At 42.8% G+C, this 24,385-nt stretch overlaps 3 protein-coding genes across 10 annotated transcripts in view; all 3 read right to left on the bottom strand.

Annotated features, from left to right (window-relative positions):
• The window catches only part of neurl4 (neuralized E3 ubiquitin protein ligase 4), a 41,425-nt gene extending 40,544 nt beyond the window's left edge, over window positions 1–881 (bottom strand). The window contains exon 1 of the mRNA XM_061709570.1: window positions 714–881. Coding sequence (XP_061565554.1) covers window positions 714–878 — 165 coding nt within the window. The 5' untranslated portion in view covers window positions 879–881. The remainder of the gene's footprint in view (window positions 1–713) is intronic.
• Window positions 882–3,566: 2,685 nt separating this feature from the next.
• On the bottom strand, window positions 3,567–12,966 carry shbg (sex hormone-binding globulin). Its single transcript, XM_061709554.1, has 8 exons — window positions 12,710–12,966; window positions 10,224–10,321; window positions 8,377–8,566; window positions 8,055–8,216; window positions 6,983–7,139; window positions 6,609–6,745; window positions 6,240–6,444; window positions 3,567–4,382 (listed from the first exon to the last, which is right to left on the bottom strand). Exons 1-8 carry the CDS (start codon window positions 12,803–12,805, stop codon window positions 4,249–4,251), a joined length of 1,179 nt encoding a protein of 392 aa, XP_061565538.1. The 5' UTR covers window positions 12,806–12,966; the 3' UTR covers window positions 3,567–4,248.
• A 2,558-nt stretch (window positions 12,967–15,524) lies between these two features.
• zbtb4 (zinc finger and BTB domain containing 4) overlaps window positions 15,525–24,385 on the bottom strand; it is a 31,030-nt gene continuing 22,169 nt past the window's right edge. For all 8 annotated transcript variants that reach the window (XM_061709518.1, XM_061709524.1, XM_061709523.1 and 5 more), the window contains exon 2: window positions 15,525–24,318. In XM_061709518.1, the coding sequence (XP_061565502.1) occupies window positions 18,753–24,318 (5,566 nt within the window). In that variant the 3' untranslated portion in view covers window positions 15,525–18,752. The remainder of the gene's footprint in view (window positions 24,319–24,385) is intronic.

Below are 24,385 nucleotides of genomic sequence, written 5' to 3'. Positions count from 1 at the left end.
AGTGGTGCGTTCAGGCACCACTGCTGGTACCATCACTGGTACCATCATTGGTTCCTGAACGCACCACTGCTGGTACCATCATTGGTTCCTGAACGCACCACTGCTGGTACCATCACTGGAACCATCATTGGTTCCTGAACGCACCACTGGTACCATCACTGGAACCAGCAGTGGTTCCTGAACGCACCACTGCTGGTACCATCACTGGAACCAGCAGTGGTTCCTGAACGCACCACTGCTGGTACCATCACTGGTACCATCATTGGTTCCTGAACGCACCACTGCTGGTACCATCACTGGAACCAGCAGTGGTTCCTGAACGCACCACTGCTGGTACCATCACTGGAACCAGCAATGGTGCGTTCAGGAACCACTGATGGAACCATCACTGGAACCAGCGGTGGTGCGTTCAGGAACCACTGATGGAACCATCACTGGAACCAGCAGTGGTGCGTTCAGGAACCGCTGCCAGGGAGCTGACAAGCCGCGACTGCTCGTAAACAAAACCCCCCTGAGCTCCATTAGAGAGAGAACCGGACCCTGCCATGCAGATATGACACCAGCTCCAGCAGCAGCTCCTCCTCGGGAGCAGACTAGTCTCCTGCAGCCCCCGGCGGGTAGGTTTCCGTCCTGTTTCACCTCTGTTTCCCCCGCTAGGAGCGCAGCTCCTGCTGCCTTCACGGCCGCGGCCAGCGGGCCCGCAGCTTGTTTACCTTCTTGTCGATGCGCACGGTGAAGACATCCCGGTCCCGCAGCGGCTCTTTGCTCAGCACCAGGCCGTGGTTGAACTCCTGCACTGGCTGGTTGCGCCGGGCGGTCCGGTTGGAGTTGGACAGGCCGATCAGCTTTCCGCTGCGCGGATGCAGCTCCGCCGCCATGTTCCTGGGCGGCCAGTGATCACGACACTCGCCCGCGGTTTGCGACACTGACGTCACGGACAGGCAGGTTTTCTGTTTATTTTTATTTTTTTTAAGTCTTCTTTTCCCCTTTTAACCATAGGATCGCGGTAGTTACAGTGACTACGTAAAAAATACCGAAATATTAATATTTATTTAGTCACCTCTATGGCTTGACGATGTGATGACGTCATTCATTAACCATCATTTAACGTGATCTCTGATCCTCCACTAGAGGGCGCAATTTAATCACTGAATCCCTCAGTCCGAGCGTAAATGACCTTAATAACGCTGTCCTTACAAACACAAGTGAAGTAATTATTTCACTTCCTCTCTTTTTTAAATTTACATCTAAAGTTTATCACTAAATCTGCCTATTACTTAGTAGTTATAGCCAGTACTCGAGTTGTAAAAGAAAATCAGGGGGGATGGTGGAGTTTATCATATGGGGACAGATAATTTGTGCTGATTACAAATAATATAATATATTACAAATAATAGCACTGACCAAAACACCTGCAGAAATACTGCAGGAATGACATAGCAGCAGTTAAATGAAGCCTTCTGTAAGCTTTAAATATCCACTGGGCTTACATCAAATACATCAAAACACAACAATAAAAAACACTTTTCGGAACTTATCAATATGACTCTGTCCTTCACAGGATAAGTAAAATGGATCACTGCAAAAACTCACAATCTTAACAAGAATATTTGTCTTATTTCTAGTTAAAATGTCTCATTTTAGTAAAAAAAATCTCATTACACTTAAAACAAGACTCATCACTGGAAAAAACAACAATTTTCACCTGTTTCAAGTAGATTTTCACTTGAAATAAGTAGAAAAATCTGCCAGTGGAACAAGATTTTTTTGCTTGTAATAAGAAGATAAATCTTGTCCCACTAGCAGATTTTCCTACTTATTTCAAGGGAAAATGTACTTGAAACAGGTGAAAATTGTCAAATAAGTTATTTTTCTGGTGATGACTCTAAATGTTGAAATAGCAGTAAAACCACATTCATTGATGAAATGACATAAGGGATGGAAAGGGGGGATGGCAGTTTTACAGGGGGGATGATTTGGACCGTTTTTATTTCAGGGGGGGGTGCCATCCCCCCTCATCCCCCCTCATCCCCCCTCATCCCCCCTCATCTCCAGTACTGGTTATAGCCTGAGATCAAATGATGCTATCCTGTTGTCCATATCAAGTCTTCAGCTGTTCTGCCCCACTTGCTTGGAATATCCTCCAAAAAGACCTGAAGCTAAACACATTAGTGTCCTTGTCTGATTTTAAAGCTCTTACAAATGCATTTTTAAATTACTCTGTTGGTACATGTCACTGTCCTTAAGTATTGTAACTTATTTACTGGCACTGTTTTGTGATGTATTTTGCATTGTCCTTCTATTTCTGTTATTGTTGATTTGTTGTTTTGTCTGTAACTTTTAAGGCTGCCATTTTTGGCCAGGTCTCCCTTGAAAAAGAGATCCTCGATCTCAATGGGACTAACCTGGTAAAATAAAGGTAAAATTAAAAAAAAATTACCACCTAAAAAACATTGCAAGAATTAAGAGGTTTCTGTCTAAACAAGACATGGAAAAACTTATTCATGCATTCATTTTCAGTAGGTTGGATTATTGCAATGGCATCTTTACAGGCCTGAACAAGAAATCAATCAGGCAGCTGCAGCTGATCCAGAACGCTGATCCAGAGTCCTTACAAACACCAGGAAACTGGACCATATTACACCGGTCATGAAATCACTACACTGGCTTCCAGTGAGTCAAAGGATAGAGTTTAAAATCTTACTGCTGGTCTACAAAGACCTGAATGGTCTTGGACCAAAATACATGGTTGATCTGTTAGTTCCTATGAAGCTCCCAGACCCCTGAGCTTCATCTGGATCTGTTAGTTCCTATGAAGCTCCCAGACCCCTGAGGTTCATCTGGATCTGGTTTGTTGTGGTTCCAGAACCAGAACCAACCAAGGTGAGGCAGCGTTCAGTTATTCTGACTAGAATATTGCTCCAATAAAGCAGGTCTCATAATTTTATTTTGAACACTGCCAAAACTCAAAAGCTTATGAAGATTTTAACTTAAAACTTAACTAGAACTTAAAATTTGCTTGACACAAATGAAAGTTCAATTGAAACACGTGGGAAAAACACTTAACCTTTTAAGTTATGTGTATTATCAGGTGCAATGGCATTTTTAGGTTAGAAATAAGAAAACTTCTCGGTAAGATCCTTAGTTTTTTGAGTGAAGGCAGTGAGAGAACAAATTGTAATGTTCAAACAAATCCTGTTTCTGATTTGTATTTTTCTTTATTTTTTATAATTTATTTATTGTTCTGACAGCTCAGGTCCCTTTTAAACAAAGTATACCTCTTTTGTGCACTTTATTTTTATATATTTGGCAGATGTAAAGCATACATGTGTATGTTTTCTGTGTTAGTCCATTTAGTTTTTTTTTTTTTTTAAATCAATACTTTAAAAGCTCAGGGATGTTCAAGGAGCAACCTGTTTGTGAACTTTCTGAAGATTATCTGCACTGGGAATTTGCACTGTCAGTTCTGTTTTCAAATAAATGGTTGGAATTTAACGTTTTTTTTTTTGTTTTTTTTTATCCGATTCATCGATTAATCAAAAAAATAATCAACAGATTAATCGATTATTAAAATAATCGTTAGTTGCAGCCCTAGTGCTATACAAATAAACTTGCCTTTCCTTAATAAGAGTAGAATACATTAGCAATTCATCAATTTTCATCAATAACAAATTGTTATTGGAAACATTGCATTTGTTTTTATCAAGGTTACAATGTCTGACGTGAATCTGTACATTCTGTCACATTGGGAGACTTAAATATATACCTTTAAGTATATTATGATTTTGGGAGTGAATTATATTACTACTACTACTACTTTAGCAGATGCTTTTATCCAAAGCGACTTACATCTGAGAGAACAAACACACTATATCGCCCGGGGAGCAATTAGGGTTAAAGGCCAAAGATGGTTCATCTCGGTTGCCATTCCGGGGGCTTGAACCTGGTCCTCCTTTATGCATATTTCTGAGGTTAATTGCTCCAATGATCTCAGTTGACTTTGCATTGAGTAGTTTAAACGTTGGTGGACTGATGGATGGAAAAATATATTATGCATGAAACAATTTTTTGGTCTCCTCAGCTTTTGCTCTTTTGGCGTATTTAATGACCTCTCCAAACACACGTGTCTCATACAGTTTACTATGTTTTAACATTGTATTGATATGTCACCCGGGCCCACAGGCAGCGAAGTAAAGGCATCAACTTCCAGCATCCAATCCGTGTACGGTGATTGTGTGCCTTAGTTGTTTATGCAGGGCAGCTGTGAGAGGAAACTGACATGTGTTTCACAGCTAAATCCAGATCCAAATCTCTTCCTTGGACTTGGATCTTCTCCAGACATCCTGTCAAGAAATGGGAGCCGACACTATCTTCACCGTCACCTGAAAGTGAAAAAGAGGAAGAAGAAAGTATTTGTTTTCCCCTTTTTCTGTCTGCAACAAACTTAGGTGTTAGTCATGGTTTCAGTGTCTGTTGTCATCTACTATTGCTCTGAAAAACATGTTTTTTTTTCTTTTACTGCTGTAACACTTGGAATTGTAAATATAATTAAAGCTGCAAGCAGCGATGAACGGGCCCTCGCGCGTGCAATTTGCACCAATTATGGTCAAGGACTCAATACCGAGTCCGATGACACCACCCATGACTCTTTATGTCAAACCATTCAAAAGTTATGGTTAAGAAAAGTATTCTAGGGGGCGCTGTTGAGCCATTTTGCCGCGCCCATTAATGCAAACCATGAAATATCAAATTTATCACCAGGCCTGGCTTGCATGCAGAATTTGGTGACTTTTGGGGAACTATCAAATATGGACCAATCAGATGAAGGGAGGGTGCGCTTTTTGGCGTCTAGCGTCGCCACGGTAACACTTTTGAAAGAGAAAAGTAATGCGCATAGTGGCAGGATGGAGACGCACATTTTGATGTATAACACACCTGGGTGCACGTTACGGTTCGGGCCGTATTAATTGCCGAAGGAATGGCATAAATTGCGCCAAAATTACACGATTAATTCAAAATGTTCAAAATGGCCGACTTCCTGTTCGGTTTTGGCCATGGCGCCAAGAGACTTTTCTTTAAGTTGTGACATGATACAGGTGTGTACCGATTTTCGTTCATGTACGTCAAACCGTATTGTGGGGCTTGAGGCACAAAGTTTTTTCTGTCTGAACCAACCAGATGAAGGGTGAGCGCGCTTTTTGGCGTCTAGCGTCACCATGGTAACACTTTTGAAAGAGAAAAGTAATGCGTGTTGTCCATGGATCTATTATAAAACTGGATGGGAAATTGAAAATGGCCGCCCATTCATTTCAATGCATTCTGCTCAGCCAGCGCATACGCCGAAAAAATCTCTGACTTCCGGGTTTACTTCCGCATACAGCAGCCCATAGAGCATGCGCAGTTGAGTCACCTCCCATGATGCTCTGGGGCCTCCCATCATGCCCCGGGGCAATGACACGAATATTAATATAATATGTATTAATATAATATATGAATTAATGTATATTGTTACATGTATAGTATTACATATATTATTAATGTATTAATATAATATAATTACATAATATATATTAATATAAACATCCGTGGAATGCACGGACACGGCTGTGACGTCAGCCGTGACGTCACGCCCAGAAAGAGACTTTTCTTTGACTTTTCTGGCCGTTATAAAACATTTTTGACGGATATAAAGTCCATGAATTAAAAATATAGAATACAAAGATTAGTAATTGCCGGTGATTACAGCTGGAGGTTCCTGTGAACAGTTTTAGAGGCTTCTCTTTTACTATTGCGGTCTATGGGAAAAAAGCTTTCTGGGCCACATGGGATTTTTTGTTGTAGTACCGCGGCTGGCCACTGGGAAAAATCGGCGCGCCTTCTGACTGCCAGACCCGGGGGCTGGTGTTGTCGCAGGATGGAGACGCACATTTTGATGTATAACACACCTGGGTGCACGTTACGGTTCGGGCCGTATTAATTGCCGAAGGAATGGCATAAATTTCGCCAAAATGACACGATTAATTCAAAATAGCCGACTTCCGGTTCGGTTTTGGCCATGGCGCCAAGAGACTTTTCTTTAAGTTGCGCCATGATACAGGTGTGTACCGATTTTCGTGCATGTAGGTCAAACCATATCGTGGGGCTTGAGGCACAAAGTTTTCCGGGGGGCGCTGTTGAGCCATTTTGCCACCAGCTTCTCAAAAAATATTCAAGAATGCACACATAAACACTACTCTTACCCAGCAGACCTCCAATGGCGAGACGACCGCCTGTCCATGTTGCCAAGTAACCGGGGTGGCTCGCTGGACTGACAGGTAACGTAATAGTTTTTGATTCATCTTCATCTTGATGCACTTTGAGTAAATCCTTCAGGAAGGTAATCAGCACTCTGTTGAAAGTGTTTTTCACAACAATTTTTTCTTCCCTAAAAGTGAGTTCAACCTCCTGAAAGTCAGAAAAGAGAGACATGGTAAATACATAAAGGTCTCCCATCTGAATTTTCATGGAACACAGTTGTTGTAAGCTCTGACGCGAGGCTTTATGCAGTTGTAGAGCAGTTTGAGGCAGATGCAGATTCAATTTGACCTGTGACAGATTTACGTGCATACCTTTGTGTTATTATTGGCTACGACGGTAAACATCAGTTCTTCCTTTGAAGGTTTGATGCTCAGAACGGTTCCGTCCATCAGACTGAAGTCGCCCCATAATTCAATCCTGAATCCAAGATCTTCCTTGACTGCGAACGCTGCAAACAGACAAAACAAATCATGAGATTACTAAAGCCGTGAGTGTAAAGCACCTGGGTTTATTGCTTATTAACATGTTAAATCTTATAACAGATTACTGATGGCGCAACAGTAATGAAACAAAATATTGCTAGCCAACGTTTCCTGTCATGCAAAAATGAGCAATCCGTACCAGTTGGAAGAGCAAGTGACGTTAACACTTCCATGCATTGTATAACTTAGTCCTGCATCCCCACCTGAGGTGTTGAAAATGGCAAATCCAGTGCCGGGGAAGAAGCTGCCAGGTTTAATGTTTTGATAGCAGGGCCACAACACCTCTGCTGCCGCCTCCCAGGGGACGCTGAGGTTCAGCCAGCTCCCTCCCCTCACGCAGCCGTCCATCTGCGGCTCAAACTGCAGCAGGGAACGCAACGAAGCATTCAGAGGACTAAATCGTGACTGGAGACAGAATCTTTAAAGCTCTAACAACAATAATCCTCATTTTCTGTAAATGCCAGAGGTGTCAAGTAACGAAGTACAAATACTTCGTTAGCTTACTTAAGTAGAAATTCTGGTTATCTATACTTCACTGGAGTAATTATTTTTCAGACGACTTTTTACTTTTACTCCTTAAATTTTCACACAATTATCTGTACTTTTTACTCCTTACATTTTAAAAACAGCCTCGTTACTCTATTTCATTTCGGCCTTTAAATAAAACTATCCAGTTAAATTGCTCCATCCGGATAGAGTGAATTTGGTTGTGGTTGTTTCAGATGTTCTTGTCCAGTTTTGTTCTTACATCCGTTCCCTCAGATTCCTGCAACTAAACTTGGATGTACATTCCAATAAAGGTTAGGATAAATGATAACAGGCCTCTGAAGTTTGACTTTTTGCACCATTACAATACTTATAGGCAACTAGTCATCATATCTCCTGCTCTCTGAAACACATGTTAATGCTCAATAGTACACATGTATGGTTCTTTAATATATTTGCATTATACTAAGATGCATTCATTTTCAATCACTTTTGTCCTTAAGGGTTTTTTTCCCCCTTAAATTACTTTTATACTTTAAGTAGTTTTGAAACCAGTACTTTTATACTTTTACTTGAGTAAAAAACTTGAGTTGATACTTCAACTTCTACAGGAGTATTTTTAAACTCTAGTATCTATACTTCTACCTGAGTAATGAATGTGAATACTGAAGACACCCCTAGTAAATGCAGATGCAAAAGGAAATAAAATTAAATACGACTGGCCAATGTGGGTGAATGATCTCAATCAATCAGTGTAAAAGTGTTGCAGGGTGGACAAACACAGGGCACCTGAACAATCATCTGGTCTGTGTGGATCAGGATCCCACCCAGGGCCAGGCGTAGTTGTCCATAAAGCACCTCCTCCATCTGGTTGGACTGCATCCCCACCACCAGCCCTGGTGAGCCGTCCACCTCCAGGGTCACAAACTTCCCCTGGTTGCTCACTTCCAGCTTAAAGTTGCATCAAGAAAAACAAACAACACCATTGTGTTTTTCGAGATAATATAAAATATATAAAAGAATTGAGTTTTTCCTTTTTTTCTATAGTTGCACTATAGTGATGTCCTGGCTTCAGGAAATGTTCTTGTTACCGAGATGGGGCTGGACTCACAGTGTGCCATTTCCCGTCGTTGAGCTTGGGCCCACCCGCCACACTGACAAGCACATCTTCTTTGCGGATCTGCATCAGGGGGAATCCATCTTTAAGGGATAAAACAAACCAGTCCGCTCCATTTTTGGTGTCTCCGTAGAAAACTACACCTTCAGGGTCAAACGTCCGGAACTGGAAGGAAGACTTGATACTGTGTGGACAGAATAACGGTACAGCAGGAAAGTCAAGTCATTTTAATTCATGTTAATTTATATAATTTATATATATATATATATATATATGCACATATGCATATATAAATATAAATATAAATATATATATCCAGTACTGGAGTTGAGGGGGGATGAGGGGGGATGGCATCCCTCCTGAAATAAAAACGGTCCAAATCATCCCCCCTGTAAAACTGCCATCCCCCCTTTCCATCCCTTATGTCATTTCATCAATGAATGTGGTTTTACTGCTATTTCAACATTTAGAGTCATCACCAGAAAAATAACTCACGCCGGTGGAACAATATTGTTTTGCTCGTAATAAGAAGATAAATCTTGTCCCACTGGCAGATTTTCCTACCTATTTCAAGTGAAAATTTACTTGAAACAGGTGAAAATTGTCAAATAAGTTATTTTTCTGGTTTTGACTTGTTTTAAGTGTAATGAGATTTTTTTACTAAAAATTAGACAATTTAACTAGAAATAAGACAAATATTCCTGGTAAGATTTTGAGTTTTTGCAGTGTACAGACATAAAAGCTGAAAAGTTGGCAATTTTCACCTGTTTCAAGTACATTTTCACTTGAAATAAGTAGAAAAATCTGCCAGTGGGACAAGATTTATCTTCTCATTACAAGCAAAAAAAACCTTGTTCCACTGGCAGATTTTTCTACTTATTTCAAGTGAAAATCTACTTGAAACAGGTGAAAATTGTTGTTTTTTCCAGTGATGAGTCTTGTTTTAAGTGTAATGAATTTTTTTTACTTAAATGAGACATTTTAACTAGAAATAAGACAAATATTCTTATTAAGATTTTGAGTTTTTGCAGTGATCCATTTTACTTATCCTGTGAAGGACAGAGTCATATTGATAAGTTCAGAAAAGTGTTTTTTATTGTTGTGTTTTGATGTATTTGATGTAAGTCCAGTGGATATTTAAAGTTTACAGAAGGCTGCATTTAACTGCTGCTATGTCATTCCTGCAGTATTTCTGCAGGTGTTTTGGTCACTGCTATTATTTGTAATATATTATATTATTTGTAATCAGCACAAATGATCTGTCCCAGTATGATAAAATCCACCATCCCCCTGATTTTTTTTACAACTCGAGTACTGTATATATATATATATATGTATATATATATATATATATATATATATATATATATATATATATATATATATATATATATATATATATATATATATAGTTTTGTACTCTTGTTCTGGACCGATGTAGCCCAAAAGTACTGTTTAATATTCACACTGGCCTTTCAGCATCAGGTGGACCAAAAGACGAAACATGAGAAACATAAGAAACCTGACTGGACAGATTTTTTAGTCCATCTGAAAGTGGATCAAAGTCCAAAACCTTTCCGCAGGGTACCGATTCACTTGTTAGGCGTGTAACCTGCTTTAGGTAGCAGTGTTCACTCAGAAGGAAACTGCCCCGGAGGCTGAGCTGGTAACTGGTGGTTATAGAGCTCATTTAGATCTCTGAAGAACAGATTAATGATTTATTTCAAAACTTCAGAATTTCTCTTTGCAGAGAAAAGATTTCCCAAGTGTGCACATGTTCCCTTTTCCCACAGATTTTCTGCAGAAGTTTTTCAAAGGGGCATTGAAACGGGCCTGCTCACCTCCTGATCTCGGTGAGGTTGACCCGTGTGTGCATCAGCGGCCTCCACGGCTCTCTGTGCTGACCCAGGTGGACGGTGGAGTCGCCGGAGACTTCCTTCTACAACAACGTGATAATGCACTCATTTAACAGTACGCCATTAGCTCTTCATTATGCACCGTGCAGATTCATTGAACGCAGCCTTTTGTATTTCGCAGTCAGATATCTTGATTGGGGTAGTGGTTCAAAGCGTATTGATCCGACTTTAAGCATAATTACTGCGTAACAGAGGAAGTGTGGTCAAATTCTTAGGCAGTAATGAAGCGCAAAATCAATTGTAATGGCACTTAAGTATTGCAAATACTTGTGTGGCATTAAAATATGAATTTAATGGTAAAAAAAAAAAAAATCAGTTTGGGAAGAACAGCTGTAGGGCTGATTTGTCCACAAACGGAGCAAAGTCCGAGGTCTCAATTGGCATCTGAATTCTGCACGGGACAAGTTGCTTTTTCACTTTTTAAGTTTTCATGCTGCATTTTAGGAAAAACCCTTGTTAAGTTAGATATCTCCAAATTAAATGGCCCAAATTCTCCAATTAGAAGAAATAATACATGTAAAAGAAACTATGTATGCAAGTTATTAGATTTATTAACTTGTATTTGTCACTTCACTGCAAAACTGCAGTGAAAATAGTTCATATTGGAACATCTGAAAATGTGCTTATACTCTTTATAACCTATAACAGTGTTTCCCAACCCTGGTCCTCGCGGCCCACTGTCCTGCATGTTTTAGATGTTTCCTGCTCCAGCACACCGTGATACAAGTGGCTGTGTCATCAACAGAGTTGTGCAGGCCTGGATGACAAGCTAATGAGGACCATTAATTAGAATCAGGTGTGATGATAAAGGGAAACATCTAAAACATGCAGGACAGGGGCCTTGAGCAGAGGTGTCAAGTAACAAAGTACAAATACTTCGTTACCTTACTTAAGTAGAAATTTTGGTTATCTATACTTTACTGGAGTAATTATTTTTCAGACTACTTTTTACTTTTACTCCTTACATTTTCACGCAATTATCTGTACTTTTTACTCCTTACATTTTAAAAACAGCCTCGTTACTCTATTTCATTTCGGCCTTTAATAAAAACTATCCAGTTAAATTGCTCCATCCGGATAGAGTGAATTTGGTTGTGGTTGTTTCAGATGTTCTTGTCCAGTTTTGTTCTTACATCCGTTCCCTCAGATTCCTGCAACTAAACTTGGATGTACATTCCAATAAAGGTTAGGATAAATGATAACATGCCTCTGAAGTTTGACTTTTTGCACCATTACAATACTTATAGGCAACTAGTCATCATATCTGCTGCTCTCTGAAACACATGTTAATGCTCAATAGTACCAGAGCTGGATAGTAACGACTTACATTTACTCCGTTACATTTACTTGAGTAAGTTTTGGGAAATGTTGTACTTTTAGGAGTAGTTTTCAATCACTATACTTTTTACTTTTACTTGAGTAGATTTGTGAAGAAGAAACTGTTCCTCTTACTCCGCTACATTAGGTTACGTTGAGCTGTTACTTTTCTTTTATCCCTTTTATCCACGTACACGTCAATCTCATGACATCACTGGGTGATTCTTTGGGAAAAATGTTTGTTTTTGCATGTTTTGTCACATTTACACAGACTCAAACACACACAGAGTTTCTATGAGTTCATGTTTGTTCTAGTTCTGCCTGGTTAAAAAAGAAAAGTATAAAGCCTTGAAATTTTGTGCTACTTGTGCTTAATTAATTTTTTTATTCTGTTATTTTATTTATTTTATTGTTTATTAAAGTACTTTAATTTCCGTTAAGCTTTGTGCTATTTTTTATTTTTTATTCATTTTAATTTATTTTATTATTTTATTGATTTAATTTGCCTGAAGATGATTGTTTTGTACTTTTGTCTGTTTGAATGGTTGTGTTAAAAAAATTAATCAGACGTTACTCAACAGTTACTCAGTACTTGAGTAGTTTTTTCACCAAGTACTTTTTTACTTTTACTCAAGTAATTATTTGGATGACTACTTTTTACTTCTACTTGAGTCATATTATTCTGAAGTAACAGTACTTTTACTTGAGTACAGTTTTTGGCTCCTCTACCCACCTCTGAATAGTACACATATATGGTTCTTTAATATATTTGCATTATACTAAGATGCATTCATTTTCAATGGCCTTTGGCCTTAATGGCTTTTTTCCCCCTTACATTACTTTTAGTTTTATACTTTAAGTAGTTTTGAAACCAGTACTTTTATACTTTTACTTGAGTAAAAAACTTGAGTTGATACTTCAACTTCTACAGGAGTATTTTTAAACTCTAGTATCTATACTTCTACCTGAGTAATGAATGTGAATACTGAAGACACCTCTGGCCTTGAGGACCAGGGTTGGGAAACACTGACCTATAAAAATCATATAGATTCACAAATGCTCATTTTGCAGCACGATGTAGAGCGTTCACCTACCTTATCCCGCCCGTTCCCCTGGCCCTCGGCTCTCCACGGCAGTAAGATCACAGCGAGGAGCAGTCCACCTGCCGCTGCTTTCCAAAACACGGCCATCCTTCGGCGCGTTCACCCACCCAGGCCTCCCAGCGTGCACTCTCCCGAGCCCTTGGGTGGTCCGGGTTTTCTTAAGGCGTCAACGGTGTAGATGAGGAGCAGGGAGAGAGATATTCTGCCCCCAGAGTGTGTGTGGAGCGTAGGTGTGAGCTGGCACACCGTTCTGGGGTCCAGAGGGCAAGTGGAGCATGGTCAGCGCGGGTTATTGATCCCTGGGAGGAAGTGCTCCATGGCTGCGGGGCTGTGACTGATGGGGTGTTTGTGAAAACGTAGGTGGGTGGAAGAAACACGGTGGGCAGTGGGAAAACAAGAAAATAGACGCAAGAAAAGAGTGAAAGGAAGATGAATCTACCTCAGTGTGCTTCTTTTCACATTTTCTATTGATTTCAATTAAAAGGATCTAAAATCAGTCTGTCAGTAAGGCACGTTCATGGATATTTATGTAGCAGTGACAGGACTGTAGGCCGGGTCAATGGCCCGGCCAGAGTACTGCTGTTTACCCATGACACAGGAACCTTGATTCACCGCTGCTGGCTGTGAGTCAGCAGGCATGTGTGTGTGTGTTTGTGTGTGTACTTCAGATAAACAGGAGAAAGAAACAAGAACTGTGCTTCAAGTCCCAGAGCTCTCTTTCTCTTGGGTTGGCTGCGTTCCCCCCCGACATGATCTCCTTCCAGGAAGGCGGGGATGACTGGGAAATACGGGGAAAAGAGCATCGCGCACATACACGCAGGAAGAGGCTGCAATCTGTTAATCAGCTGCCGAAGGATTAGGAGTTAATCTGAAATGTCAAATCAAACCAGAACATGAAATTGCTCTTACTCCTTTGTGCACCCTCGCAGCGGGACGTCTATTAATGGATTTCTTATTTCGCCGAGTGTCACAATAGGTGACGCTGCAGGTGTAAATGATAGGAATATTGACGGATGCGTTCCGTTTGTGTTCCCGTTCTGTGTACTCTGGCCTGCTGTGACACTTGAACAGAAAAAGAGCTTTCATTGACGGTGTTAGCAGCCTCTGTGCTTTTCCTGTGACGAAAGGTCACAAATTACTGCTTCGCTTGGCCTTAAAATTGAATGATCTATTTATATTTGCAGCCCTTCACATCAAAGTATTTAAAATACCCCTTAATCTTTTTTCCCCCACTATTCACATCTCATGTTTAATGCTTCGAGAGGTGAATTAAATTACAATCATTTTTAACGTCTACAGAATAAATTTGTGTTACATCATTTAAATTTAAAAAAAGCAACTTTTTTCTCGAGTGCAAATTTTCAGTCACCAAACTGATGGTTCCTGTTTAAACCACAGAGTGTCACTAGTGGGAACGTGCGTTGCCAGTGAGGAGGTCAGTTCCTAATTCTGCCCGGAAAAAAACTTTAATCAGCCTCAGGTTTATTCATCATGAGGAGTGCTGTTTATTTGATGTTATCTTTTATCAAAATTGGAGAGCAAACATGAGGACTTTGGCTACAGATACATGAAAAGCATAATGAAAGACATTTTTTGAGGTGGAAATTAAAATATATCACTTTGTCATTGACAAAAAAGTTGAAATGCAGTCATTTGAAAACAATTTAAAAGCCCCAGACTTGATATTACACTGCAAAAACTCAAAATCTTACCAGGAATATTTGTCTTATTTCTAATTAAAATGTCTCATTTTTAGTCAAAAAAATCTCATTACACTTAAAACAAGAGTCATTACCAGAAAAAATAACTTATTTGACAATTTTCACCTGTTTCAAATACATTTTCACTTGAAATAAGTAGAAAAATCTGCCAGTGGGACAAGATTTATCTTCTCATTACAAGCAAAAAAATCTTGTTCCACTGGCAGATTTTCTACTTATTTTAAGTGAAAATCTACTTGAAACAGGTGAAAATTGTTGTGTTTTCCAGTGAGTTTTTGCAGTGTACAAAGGGAGAAGATCAGATTGGGAAAAATTGAAATTTTGCTCTTTGGGATTTTTTCTTTTTTTTTTTTTTACATGTCAGAATAAAAAAAGAGGATGGAAATATATATAATATATATATATATATATATATATATATATATATATATATATATATATTATATATAAATGCTGAAAATCTCACAACCAACAAGGTTAGTATGCACAGTATTGGTGACATGATTGTTTGTAAATTGAGCCTCCTCTTACAGAACAGGTTTGCGAGTCAGCGTAAAAGACGTGACCTTCATGTCCTCACGGTTGTAACAACAAACATGGAACAAGCGAAGGTTCAGATCCAGCATTTGTGATGGTGCGAGAATAGATGACACATGACGCTCTGACGCTGTGAAAACTACATTAACACTGAATGATGTCTGATGTCTGTCTAGGTTTTGGAGAAACATAAACTGCCTATATGATTTAATTTTTTTATTTGCACAAGATACTAAACCACAGTGTGATTAAGAACTGGAAAACATTTCAGATTGAAATGAACCGAAATGTATCCAAAACGCTTCAGGAGTGTTTTTAAAAGAGGAAGTGATGTAACATGGGGATAAAGATGTAAAAAAAATGTAAATGATGGAACTATACTGTAGCAGCTCACTAAATATTAATGTACAGGAGAACATCACAGCGTAAAGTCTCGGCATTCAACAACTTTGACACATGCTTTATACGAGGAACTGTTTCACAACTTGTAAAGATACAGAACATTAAAAAAATAAATAAAAAAGAGAAAGAAACCAGACAAGAGCGGATTTAATTGGGTCATCAGGTTAATACTTTATTTTGTTTGCAGCAAAGAGAAAGAAAGGGAGATAGAAACAAGGAGAGAAGGAGACGAGAAGAATGTTGGAAAAGGAGACTACAGACTTTGGGAGAGCTGTGGCTACAAGCCTTTGTATCAAATCTAAAGACAAAGTCATCAGGCAACATTAAAACATCTTTTAAAAATAACATTAACATATTCTGTGGGCTCTATATGGCACAGTATTACCCTAGACATGTACACAATACCAAAACAGTTTAGCCACACTCCTACATCTATTAACATCTCCATAGCAAACAAAGCCATGAAATCTATCTCCGAGTCGTACTTTTTATTTCTCAAGAAAACACTCTTATACTGAAATTTCTTATGCCATAACAAGGCACCTTAACAGTTGAAATCTGGCAGATCCGCATCTCACTATAGATAATTATTTAAATATCAAAGCAGAGGCACATTCATTTGAACTAAAACATACAGTAAATAGTTGTATATTACCACCAGATTCCAGTCCAGTCACTACAATATGTCGATTTTGCATGCTTTTGGTCTGTATGACAACCATAATGGCAAAGTATGGCATAAGAAATGGTCCAAAAACATTGACATGTCATCTACAGGAATGGCTTGAGAGAGTGTACTGGAGACAGCGAGGCTTCTTTTTTTTCTCTTTTTCTTTTTTCTTTAACACAGAAACTAACCCACAGAAACATGTCCACCCACCCCCGAAAAAAAAAACAAAGAGGAAAAAAAAAAACAAAAATAAAAAAAAAAAAAAAAAAGAAAACAGGTGGCCCATGTAACTGCCAAGGGATACTCTGCTCAGGCAGATTTATTTTGGTTTTTCCTATTCACGCAATCACTCACTCTTACACGTATATCCCAAACACGCAAAAGGCTTGTAACCACACCCGAGGGGATGCTTATGTGCCCCTGCAGCCAGTCACGCTCGGATTTAACACCCCTGCCAGAACGGAAAGGTGCCCCAGTACCATCACACACATGCGCGCACACACGGAAACACATGTAGTTCATTCAGAGGAGGTGCAGCAAGCCAGAGTACGCTTGAGGGAAATGGGACAATTAAACAGCTCCTAAATGTGACACATAGATGTGGCTGCTAATTTTGAGTTGTTGTTGTAGTTGGTATTTTTTTTTATTTTCCTTTTTTTTTTTAAATTTTGTTTTTTTTTCTTTTCTTGTTTTTTTTTTTTTTTGTTTAACAGTAACAAATGAAATTTTACAGAGATATGGAAGATTAAAAGACCTGAAACTATAAAAGGAAATAAAAGAAAAGCTGTGTGCACAATGCCAGATTTGCTGAGGATATAAACGGTTAGGTTAGTGTTGCACATGCTTTGTGGATACAGAACCCAAGTTTACTGACATGTTCCTAGAACTACTGTATATATGCTTACCAGACGTTATATGGTTCTTTAACAAGCTATTTGTGTCAAAACAAACGAACAAACAAAAAAAAAGAACTGAAACCAACTCTACCATTAATGCAGCTGTACTTCATTAACCTCATGACTAAATTTACATTCATATATTTAAATTTACTCCCCTCCCTCTTTTCACTGACCCCATTTCCATCTGGTAAGAGGGATAAACAACAAAAGCAACAACATAGTTTAACAAAACAGTCATAAAGACAACATTAGACACAACAAAAAGGACCCAGGAGGGCATCTGAAAGGTTTCGGCCCACCGCTTTGGCTGTTAAGCTCAGCCTTTTCCTATCTCTTGGTAAATGATACCGGGCAGAACGGGAAACGGATCAGACTTTTCCCCCAAACTTTCCCTCATTTGTGGATTTTTTTTCTCCTTTTTTTTATTTTTTAAATTTTCATCTAAAGCATAATTTCTGTGGAGCCATCTGATTCAGAGTCCAACAGTTTGTCCCCATATATTTCTTTTTGTATCCAAAATGACTAAATACCCTGAAAACGATTTTCTTTTTCCATCTTTGCTGTTTGCCTTCTTCTTCCTGGCTTAGGAAATGGGGCCTTGTCCTCTTCCAATTTGAGAGGAAAAAGCTAAACAAATGAAGGCTGACTTTAAAAAAAACTTCTTTTCCTTTTTTTTTCTATTTCAAAGGAAATGAGATGAAAAATGGAAGTGCAATGGTCTACCAGCCTTTAATTCTTACCCAGTGGCCAGCTACATTTCACAGCAGCTACATATGTCCTCTTTAAGTGACCATTACTTTTCTATTTTGTGCACAAAAGGTATAAACTATGGTGAATGCTATACAGTTTCTACAGTATCATCTGACCACAAAGATGCCAGGTTTGTCAACACTTAATGGAGCGCAGATGATCTGTCATTGTCATACACACATCCGCTCACAGATCTGACTTCTTAATGATTTGGATATGAAGACTCACTTCTAAATGCACTTCTACACTTTGACCTAAAGTAGCTTTTCCAACTGCAGTAGGAATCCTGTGTGCCTCTCATGGAATGATCTAGACATTCACGCGCATATTCAGTCGCTCGCAGACACAGACACACACTTCACGCTTACGCAGAGACACCCAGCTTAAACCTATCGCTGCATCCACATATCCCTAACATACATGTGCATGTACATGCTCATATACAACCTTCATGGACAATATGACAACAGGATGCACCTGCTCATCCCTTGCTAATACAAAAATACTCAACGTTTGAGTTGCTTAATGCTCCACTTCCAACTGTGTTGAGTGAGGACTCCGGCCTCATCCCTTATCCAAGCCCTCACAAGCCTTCCCTGAAGAGCGTTTATCCTCGTTATGCATGGACTATAAAGGGAAGTAGACTGAACTAATTTTTTCACAAAACGCACACCCTGTTAACAGTTGTTATTCTTATATTACAGAGTAGTATAATGAGTCAGATAGGAAGATTAACCTAGCTCTAGAACTACACCACACTACAGGAAGACAGGAAAGATGCGGAGAAAGAAGAGCTGGAGTAAAGACGAGGGAGCAGTGAGTCGTCACTACAACGTTGGCTTCTCCTCCCCGTTTCTTTACTCCTTCTCCTCCCTTTCCATCTACTCCTGTAATGTCTAGCGCTGATCTCTGGAGAATAAAAAGGGATGAGGGGGATAGGGGATACTGTGCAAGCATACTGAGTGAGCCAGTGAGCATGCACCCCTTTCCTTTCTCAGCCGAAACAGACGAGGCTGTCCCTTTTTGAACTAGACTCTTCATAGTGCATTTGTGTCCTACTGTTTGCTGCTGTTGTCTTGTTGCTTTTTGCTGCTGCCGCTGCTGCTGCTGTAGAGGCTGGGATTTGCCGAGAGGGGGTGAGGAGCTGCGCCCATGTAGGGCCCAGGCGTGGCTGCGTAGTTGAAGATGGCAGGGAGGAACGGCAGAGGCTCCACCTTGTCCCCCCGAGGTCCCATCATGTTCAGAGCCACAGGAAGTGCTGCCAAGTTATAGGGATAGGCCAGAAGCTGGGGCCCGTAGAACAGCTGGTAAGGGTCCGGATAGAAAGGCAGCTTGGCCAGATCGCCGCCGTTGGGTACTATCACTTTCCCCAGCGGGTCGAAGGGAAGGGCCCCCGGCGGATACGAGGAGATGAGAAGGTTCTCGTCCTGCTTCTTGGCGGTGCGGTAGCCGTCCGGCACGATGAGCGGAAGTGGGTAATCCTGGGCAGGGTAGCCGACTAAGGTGGCATCCCGTTCCTGCAATTCTCTGGAAGAAACGGTGTCCTGGTGGTCTGGCTCAGGCGGCTGGGGGGCCCGGGGGAGAAGCAGCGCGTGTGCAGAGGGGCGGTCGGCAGCACCAGCTGCTCCAGTGGGTTGTGTCAGCCTGTCATGTCCTTGTGAACTGGAGTGAACCTGCCGGCTGGCTTGAGCTAACAGTCCAATGGTTGAGGGGGACTGGCAGGGGGTCTTTGGAGTCTGCCTGTGTGAAGAGGATCCATTCATAGTGGTTTGAGGGGGAATATGCTGGGGAGACGGTACGGGACTCAAGGGCTCCTCTTTAGGAACCAGGAGTCCAATCTGGTCTTGCGGGGTGTGAGCAACTCTACTGATTTGCTGAGCTCTTGCCATCTCCTTTTCACGTTCTTTTTCAATTTCTTTGTTCCTCTCCTGTTCCCTCTGTCTTTCGAGCTCCCTCTCCGCTTCTCTTTGCCTCTCTATCTCCCTCTCTCGAGCGAGCATGGAGGACATGGTCAGGTCTTGTGCTTCGTTGGGAGAGGGACTCCTGGACAGGGACTGGACTCGGAGATCTTGGACCACGGTTGACTCCTTGTAACCCAAATGTAGATACGCGCCACTCCCACTCTGCCTCTCTCTGTCCATAATGACCCCTTCTCGTCTCAGGAACTCCCCTTCGGAGATGGGAGCCGTTGTCATGGAAACAGGAGGAGCAGCGGTGGTTATTCTGGTCTGTGATGTCATGGGCACATTTGGAGAGGTGTTGGCGGATGTCACAAAGTGCAAAGGGCTGGATATTCTGTGAATCTGGCTGTCTAAGTTCTTTTTGCCAGGGGTGCGGTAGTCAAGACAGTCAGGTCCATTCATGACTAACACACTCTGGAGAGTGGGGTGTGTGGCAGGTACGATTTCAGGTTTCGTTGGTGTAAGGTTAACGGAAATATCTAATGGAGGGTCTGCAATATTTGGTCTGGGCTCCGTCTCCGGAGCTGGATGTGTGTATTCTGTTAGTTCAGGTTTTTCACTGGAATCTGGCGTCAGATGTTCATCTGTGATTTCACTTAAACGGTTTTCGTGCTGCTGTGATGTCAAACATTCACCACTGCTGGGCGGCTCTGGTGCTGAATAGCTGATAACTGAAACAGAGAGTGCACTAGGAATCTGTCCTTTATCCGTCTCCGAATCTTTGCTAAGATTGTTCACAAATGTCTCTGATGTTTTTGGCTCTCGGTCATTGTCTTCCTTTTCCCTCTCTGGAGAACTGCTCAGCTCATGGCGCCGGATATGACGAGTTAGTGCCGAAGATGTCTTGCACACCTTGTGGCACTGTGGACAGGTGTGTCGCGAAAGCGCCCTTCTGCTTAGTGGACTCGGACTGCAGTTATTCACTCCTAAGCCTCCTTGTCCCCCTTTATCTTCATCGTATTTTGAGAGCTCAGGCACAGATTTGGTACCAGCCCCTAAGATTTGTTCACCCCCTTTAAGGGCGACCGAGGTTGCCTCAGTAGGCTTAGGATGCTTGGCTTTCTGGTGGTCTTCCAACTTGTCCCTTGACGGAAAAGTGGCTCGACAGAAGAGGCACACAAACTCGAGCAGATGGTTCAGTTCATGTTTGTCTCGCTTCCTGGGGCTTGAGAACCAGCAGCCACACGTACTACACTCTGCTGCGTTACCGTTAGTCCAAGGCCGCGGCTTTATTCCTGTGTGTGCCACTGAGGTAGACAGAGAGGGTTTTCGAGAGTGCACAGGTGGGGTGGAAACTTCGCGCCTGTCCTCTTTAACCTGTTTTTCAGAATCTTTGTGTTTCTCCTTTAAAGGTGCTGAAAAGGGATCTTTCTTTTTCTCTTCTTGTTTATCTTTGTTAGTTTTTAAGAGTTTCTCGGCGTCCTCAGCTGTTCTGTCGTCGTCCTCATCTTGCGATTTCTCCGTTTGCTTATGCAGGATGTTTTTAAGTCTCTCTGCCCTCTTCTTCAGTCGGATGGAGCGTTTGTACTTAAGTTTCCGTTGCCATATCTTCACCCTTTGTAGATGCGCTTGGGCCTTTCTTTTAGGCTTGTAAGAGTAGTAAGGTCGCCATAAATTATCCTCTAGGTCGTTGTCGCTGTCCTGCTCACGCACTTCCTTACGGAAGTAGTACTCCCTCACTTTATGGGGGAATTTGGTTCTCTTTTTTCTGCCCTGCTCCTCCTCCTCCTCCTCATCCTCGTCGTCCTCCTCCTCTTCCTCCTCTTCTTCCTCCTCCTCCTTTTCCTCTTCCTCCTCCTCCTCCTCCTCCTCCTCACAGTCTCCTGTTTCCTTATCATCCTCTGTTTCGTGGCTGGCCCGGCTGTGGAGGCGGTTTTTGTGGCGATGGTGGTGAGACTGAGATTGGCGGGGTTCCTTGGCTTCCCGCCCGGATGATTTTTCACTGTGTTTGATTTTCGGAGGAGACAGGCCATTGTCTCTCCTAAGGTCTGTCTCAGAGATGCTGCGCTTCACTATGGCCTCCTCACCAATGCGGACAGTAATCTGGCACAGTGGCCCTGCCTCTTTGACCTGCGACCCCACGGATGCTGACAGCTGCTTTGAGATTGAGATATTACTCTTGCTGTGGGACTTGCGTGATTTGTGAAATAATCTGCCTGGGTCTGTTTCCTGTCTGCCTCTTGAACCCTCCTCTGTCGTATCCGAACTGTCTCTTGACCTCTTTTTATAATTCTCTGTACTATCCCTTTGCTTTTTGATTGGACGAGGACTGCCCTTGAGTAAAGTCTGATTGTAATTTGTTTCAGGGGACGGGCTGTTCACTGGGCTTTTTTCGCTACCAGAGGTAACCTGGTTGCTATGCACAATGACAGAGGATGACACTGCTGTTCCATGCACTATGACGGAGGGTTTTGCATGGCCGTAGGTTATCACGGAAGTCATGCTTGTCTCTGTCCCTCTACCATTCTTCGGGGTTTTGGTTTTGCTGTTATTCGATATTTTGAAGCTGCCACTACTTCTCCCCTGTTCTGACTCTAGGACCTCGCTTTCACGTTTTCTAACTTGGGACGCATCGGTCAGCGGGAGGTGTGTCAAGGCAGAGAGGTCCCTGTGCTCAGCAGCGATAGAAACAGGAAAACCGTCAGGGAAGGCATCGGGATCTGGCTTTACACCCTGAGGGGGGGCTCCTGCGATGAGGCTTTCTAGGTCCCCTGGGCCCAAAGCACAACCCAGGCCGGGGAGGGAGAGGGAAGGTGTTTCAGCTGATGGCAGGAGAAGGCCATTGTGCAAGCTGTCACTGTAGGTCTTGTAGGGTCTCTTCTGGGAGCGCATGGGGAGAAGGCGGTAGAGCTTGAGGGCATTAGCTTTCTGCTTATAGCCCCCATTAGCTGTCTTTTCACTGGAGATGAGACTCGGATTAATCCCGTGAATGGTCTTTTGGTGAGTTTTTAGATTGTAGTAGGTGGCGAAGGCGTCCCAACAGAAGATGCACTGGTATCGCCGCTCTCCCGTGTGCCACACCTCGTGCTTTGTGCGGTACTCGGCCAGGGCAAAAACCTTGTCGCAATAATGACATGGATATTTGCGCCGCCACGAATGTACGTTAGAATGACGCTTCAGGCTGGACAAGGTCATGTAGGAGCGCTCGCACACGGAGCAGAAGTAAATGACATTGCCATCCACCACCTTCACAAAATGGTTCTCATCACCCGCCAGCAGCTCTGTGCCTGCTGCATCATCACCTTGGATACGGGCCAGGAGGCTTCGTGCTTTCTTCCCAGGCCGCGCCTTACTGCTGTCTGTTTCTCCCACAATCACTCCTCCTTCCACTCTCACCTCACCCTCCTCCAGTGGCTCCTCCTTTGGCTGCACGGAGAGAGAAGGAGGGCACAGGCTGCTGGGGGACAGGCCTGCCACCCTGCAGGAGGCCTCGTGGGATTGCAGTCTCTTGCTGTGAATGAACACTTTGCCACAGTAGCGGCAGCTGAGGGCGCGGCTGCCACGATGCAGCCGCATGTGGACTGTGAGGGAGGAGGCTGAGCTGAAGAGACGATGGCACACCCCGCAAATCAGCTCCGGCTTCAGGTTGTTGGTAGGGGAGTAGGAGGAAGAGTGGGGGGGTGCGGTGAGACCCTCGGAAGGAGGGGGAGGCGGTGGAGGTAAGGGAGGAGGGAGATGGAGGGTGGGAGGATGAAGACTCGGTCTGTGGGGGCTTCCCGCTTTCCCAGCTGGCCTTCCTGTCAGCTTCTCTCTCCTCTCTGCATCCCCGCCTCTCTGATAGGCTGACGTGCCCAGACTGAAGAGAATCTGAGCAGTCTGAGAGGGCGACGCTGTACCGTTGGCCATCCTGTGCCTCTCGTCCCATTCGTCTCCGCCAAAAGTTCCCCCCAAAGGTCCACCGGAGGTTCTCTGGGGCGACCTGTGAATCTGAGTCTCTGAATTAAGTTTGGGGCATTTAAGAGGAGGCGGAGATTTGATATCCTTCCTAATGAATGCAGGGACAGTCATGGGAGAGGAGGAGGAGGGCGAAGTGGACGGAGAGCTGTCGTGCCTTGGGGGTTTAAAGGGTCTGTGCTTTACATCTGTGGTGGCATCCAGTTTCCACAGCGAGCCCTTGTCTGAGCTCTTGGAGGATTGTCGCCGACGGTGGGGGGAGCGGGAGGGCGAGGAAGAGCTGTGACAGTGGTTCGGTGAGGTCAGAGACGTTGGGAGCGGGGCCGCGCTAAGTGGGAAGCTTAGGGTGATTTTTGCATTCTTAGGTCCATCGCCCATTTCCTCCAGTTTGTCCTCCAATGTGGCGTCTCCACGGCTTCCGAGCCTTTTTCCCTTCATGTCCAGCCGTTCCGCTTCCTCGTTCTCCTCCTCTGCAGACTGAAAGGCCACAGCGGTCTTACCCAGGGCGCACGAACCCGCAGGTGGATGTAGATGCGATGAGGCCGGGTGAAGGGGGTTGAGAGCCACCGGCGGCAGAGACGGGGAAGACAAAGGCGACGGCCGCTGACTTTGGTGGAGTGTGGCGTCGTTAGCTGCGATACTTGATGGGTCGCTGAGGGGTGGCAGGCCGGTAGCCAGGTGTTGCTCTCTCAGATGTGGTTGGATAAGGCCCGCATGGTGGGGGTCCCACACCTTCTCACCGGACACCATGACCTGCCCCTGAAATCTGAAGAAAAAAAGCCAGAAAGAGACAATTATTACAAACATCCACAATAAAGGGAACCACGTGTACA

The sequence above is a fragment of the Cololabis saira genome, chromosome 20, assembly GCF_033807715.1.
Source record: "Cololabis saira isolate AMF1-May2022 chromosome 20, fColSai1.1, whole genome shotgun sequence".
In the NCBI taxonomy this organism is placed as follows: Eukaryota; Metazoa; Chordata; class Actinopteri; order Beloniformes; family Belonidae; genus Cololabis; species Cololabis saira.
The sequence above is the reverse complement of the archived record's forward strand: the minus strand, read 5'-3'. Positions and strand labels throughout refer to the sequence as shown.

Coding starts and splice junctions, on each gene's coding strand:
- shbg (XM_061709554.1), bottom strand. CDS start 12,805: ATGGCCGTGTTTTGGAAAGCAGCGGCAGGTGGACTGCTCCTCGCTGTG. Junction 6,445..6,608: donor TAGCCAATAATAACACAAAG/GTATGCACGTAA, acceptor TCTGACTTTCAG/GAGGTTGAACTCACTTTTAG. Junction 4,383..6,239: donor CGCCATTGGAGGTCTGCTGG/GTAAGAGTAGTG, acceptor TTTCACTTTCAG/GTGACGGTGAAGATAGTGTC.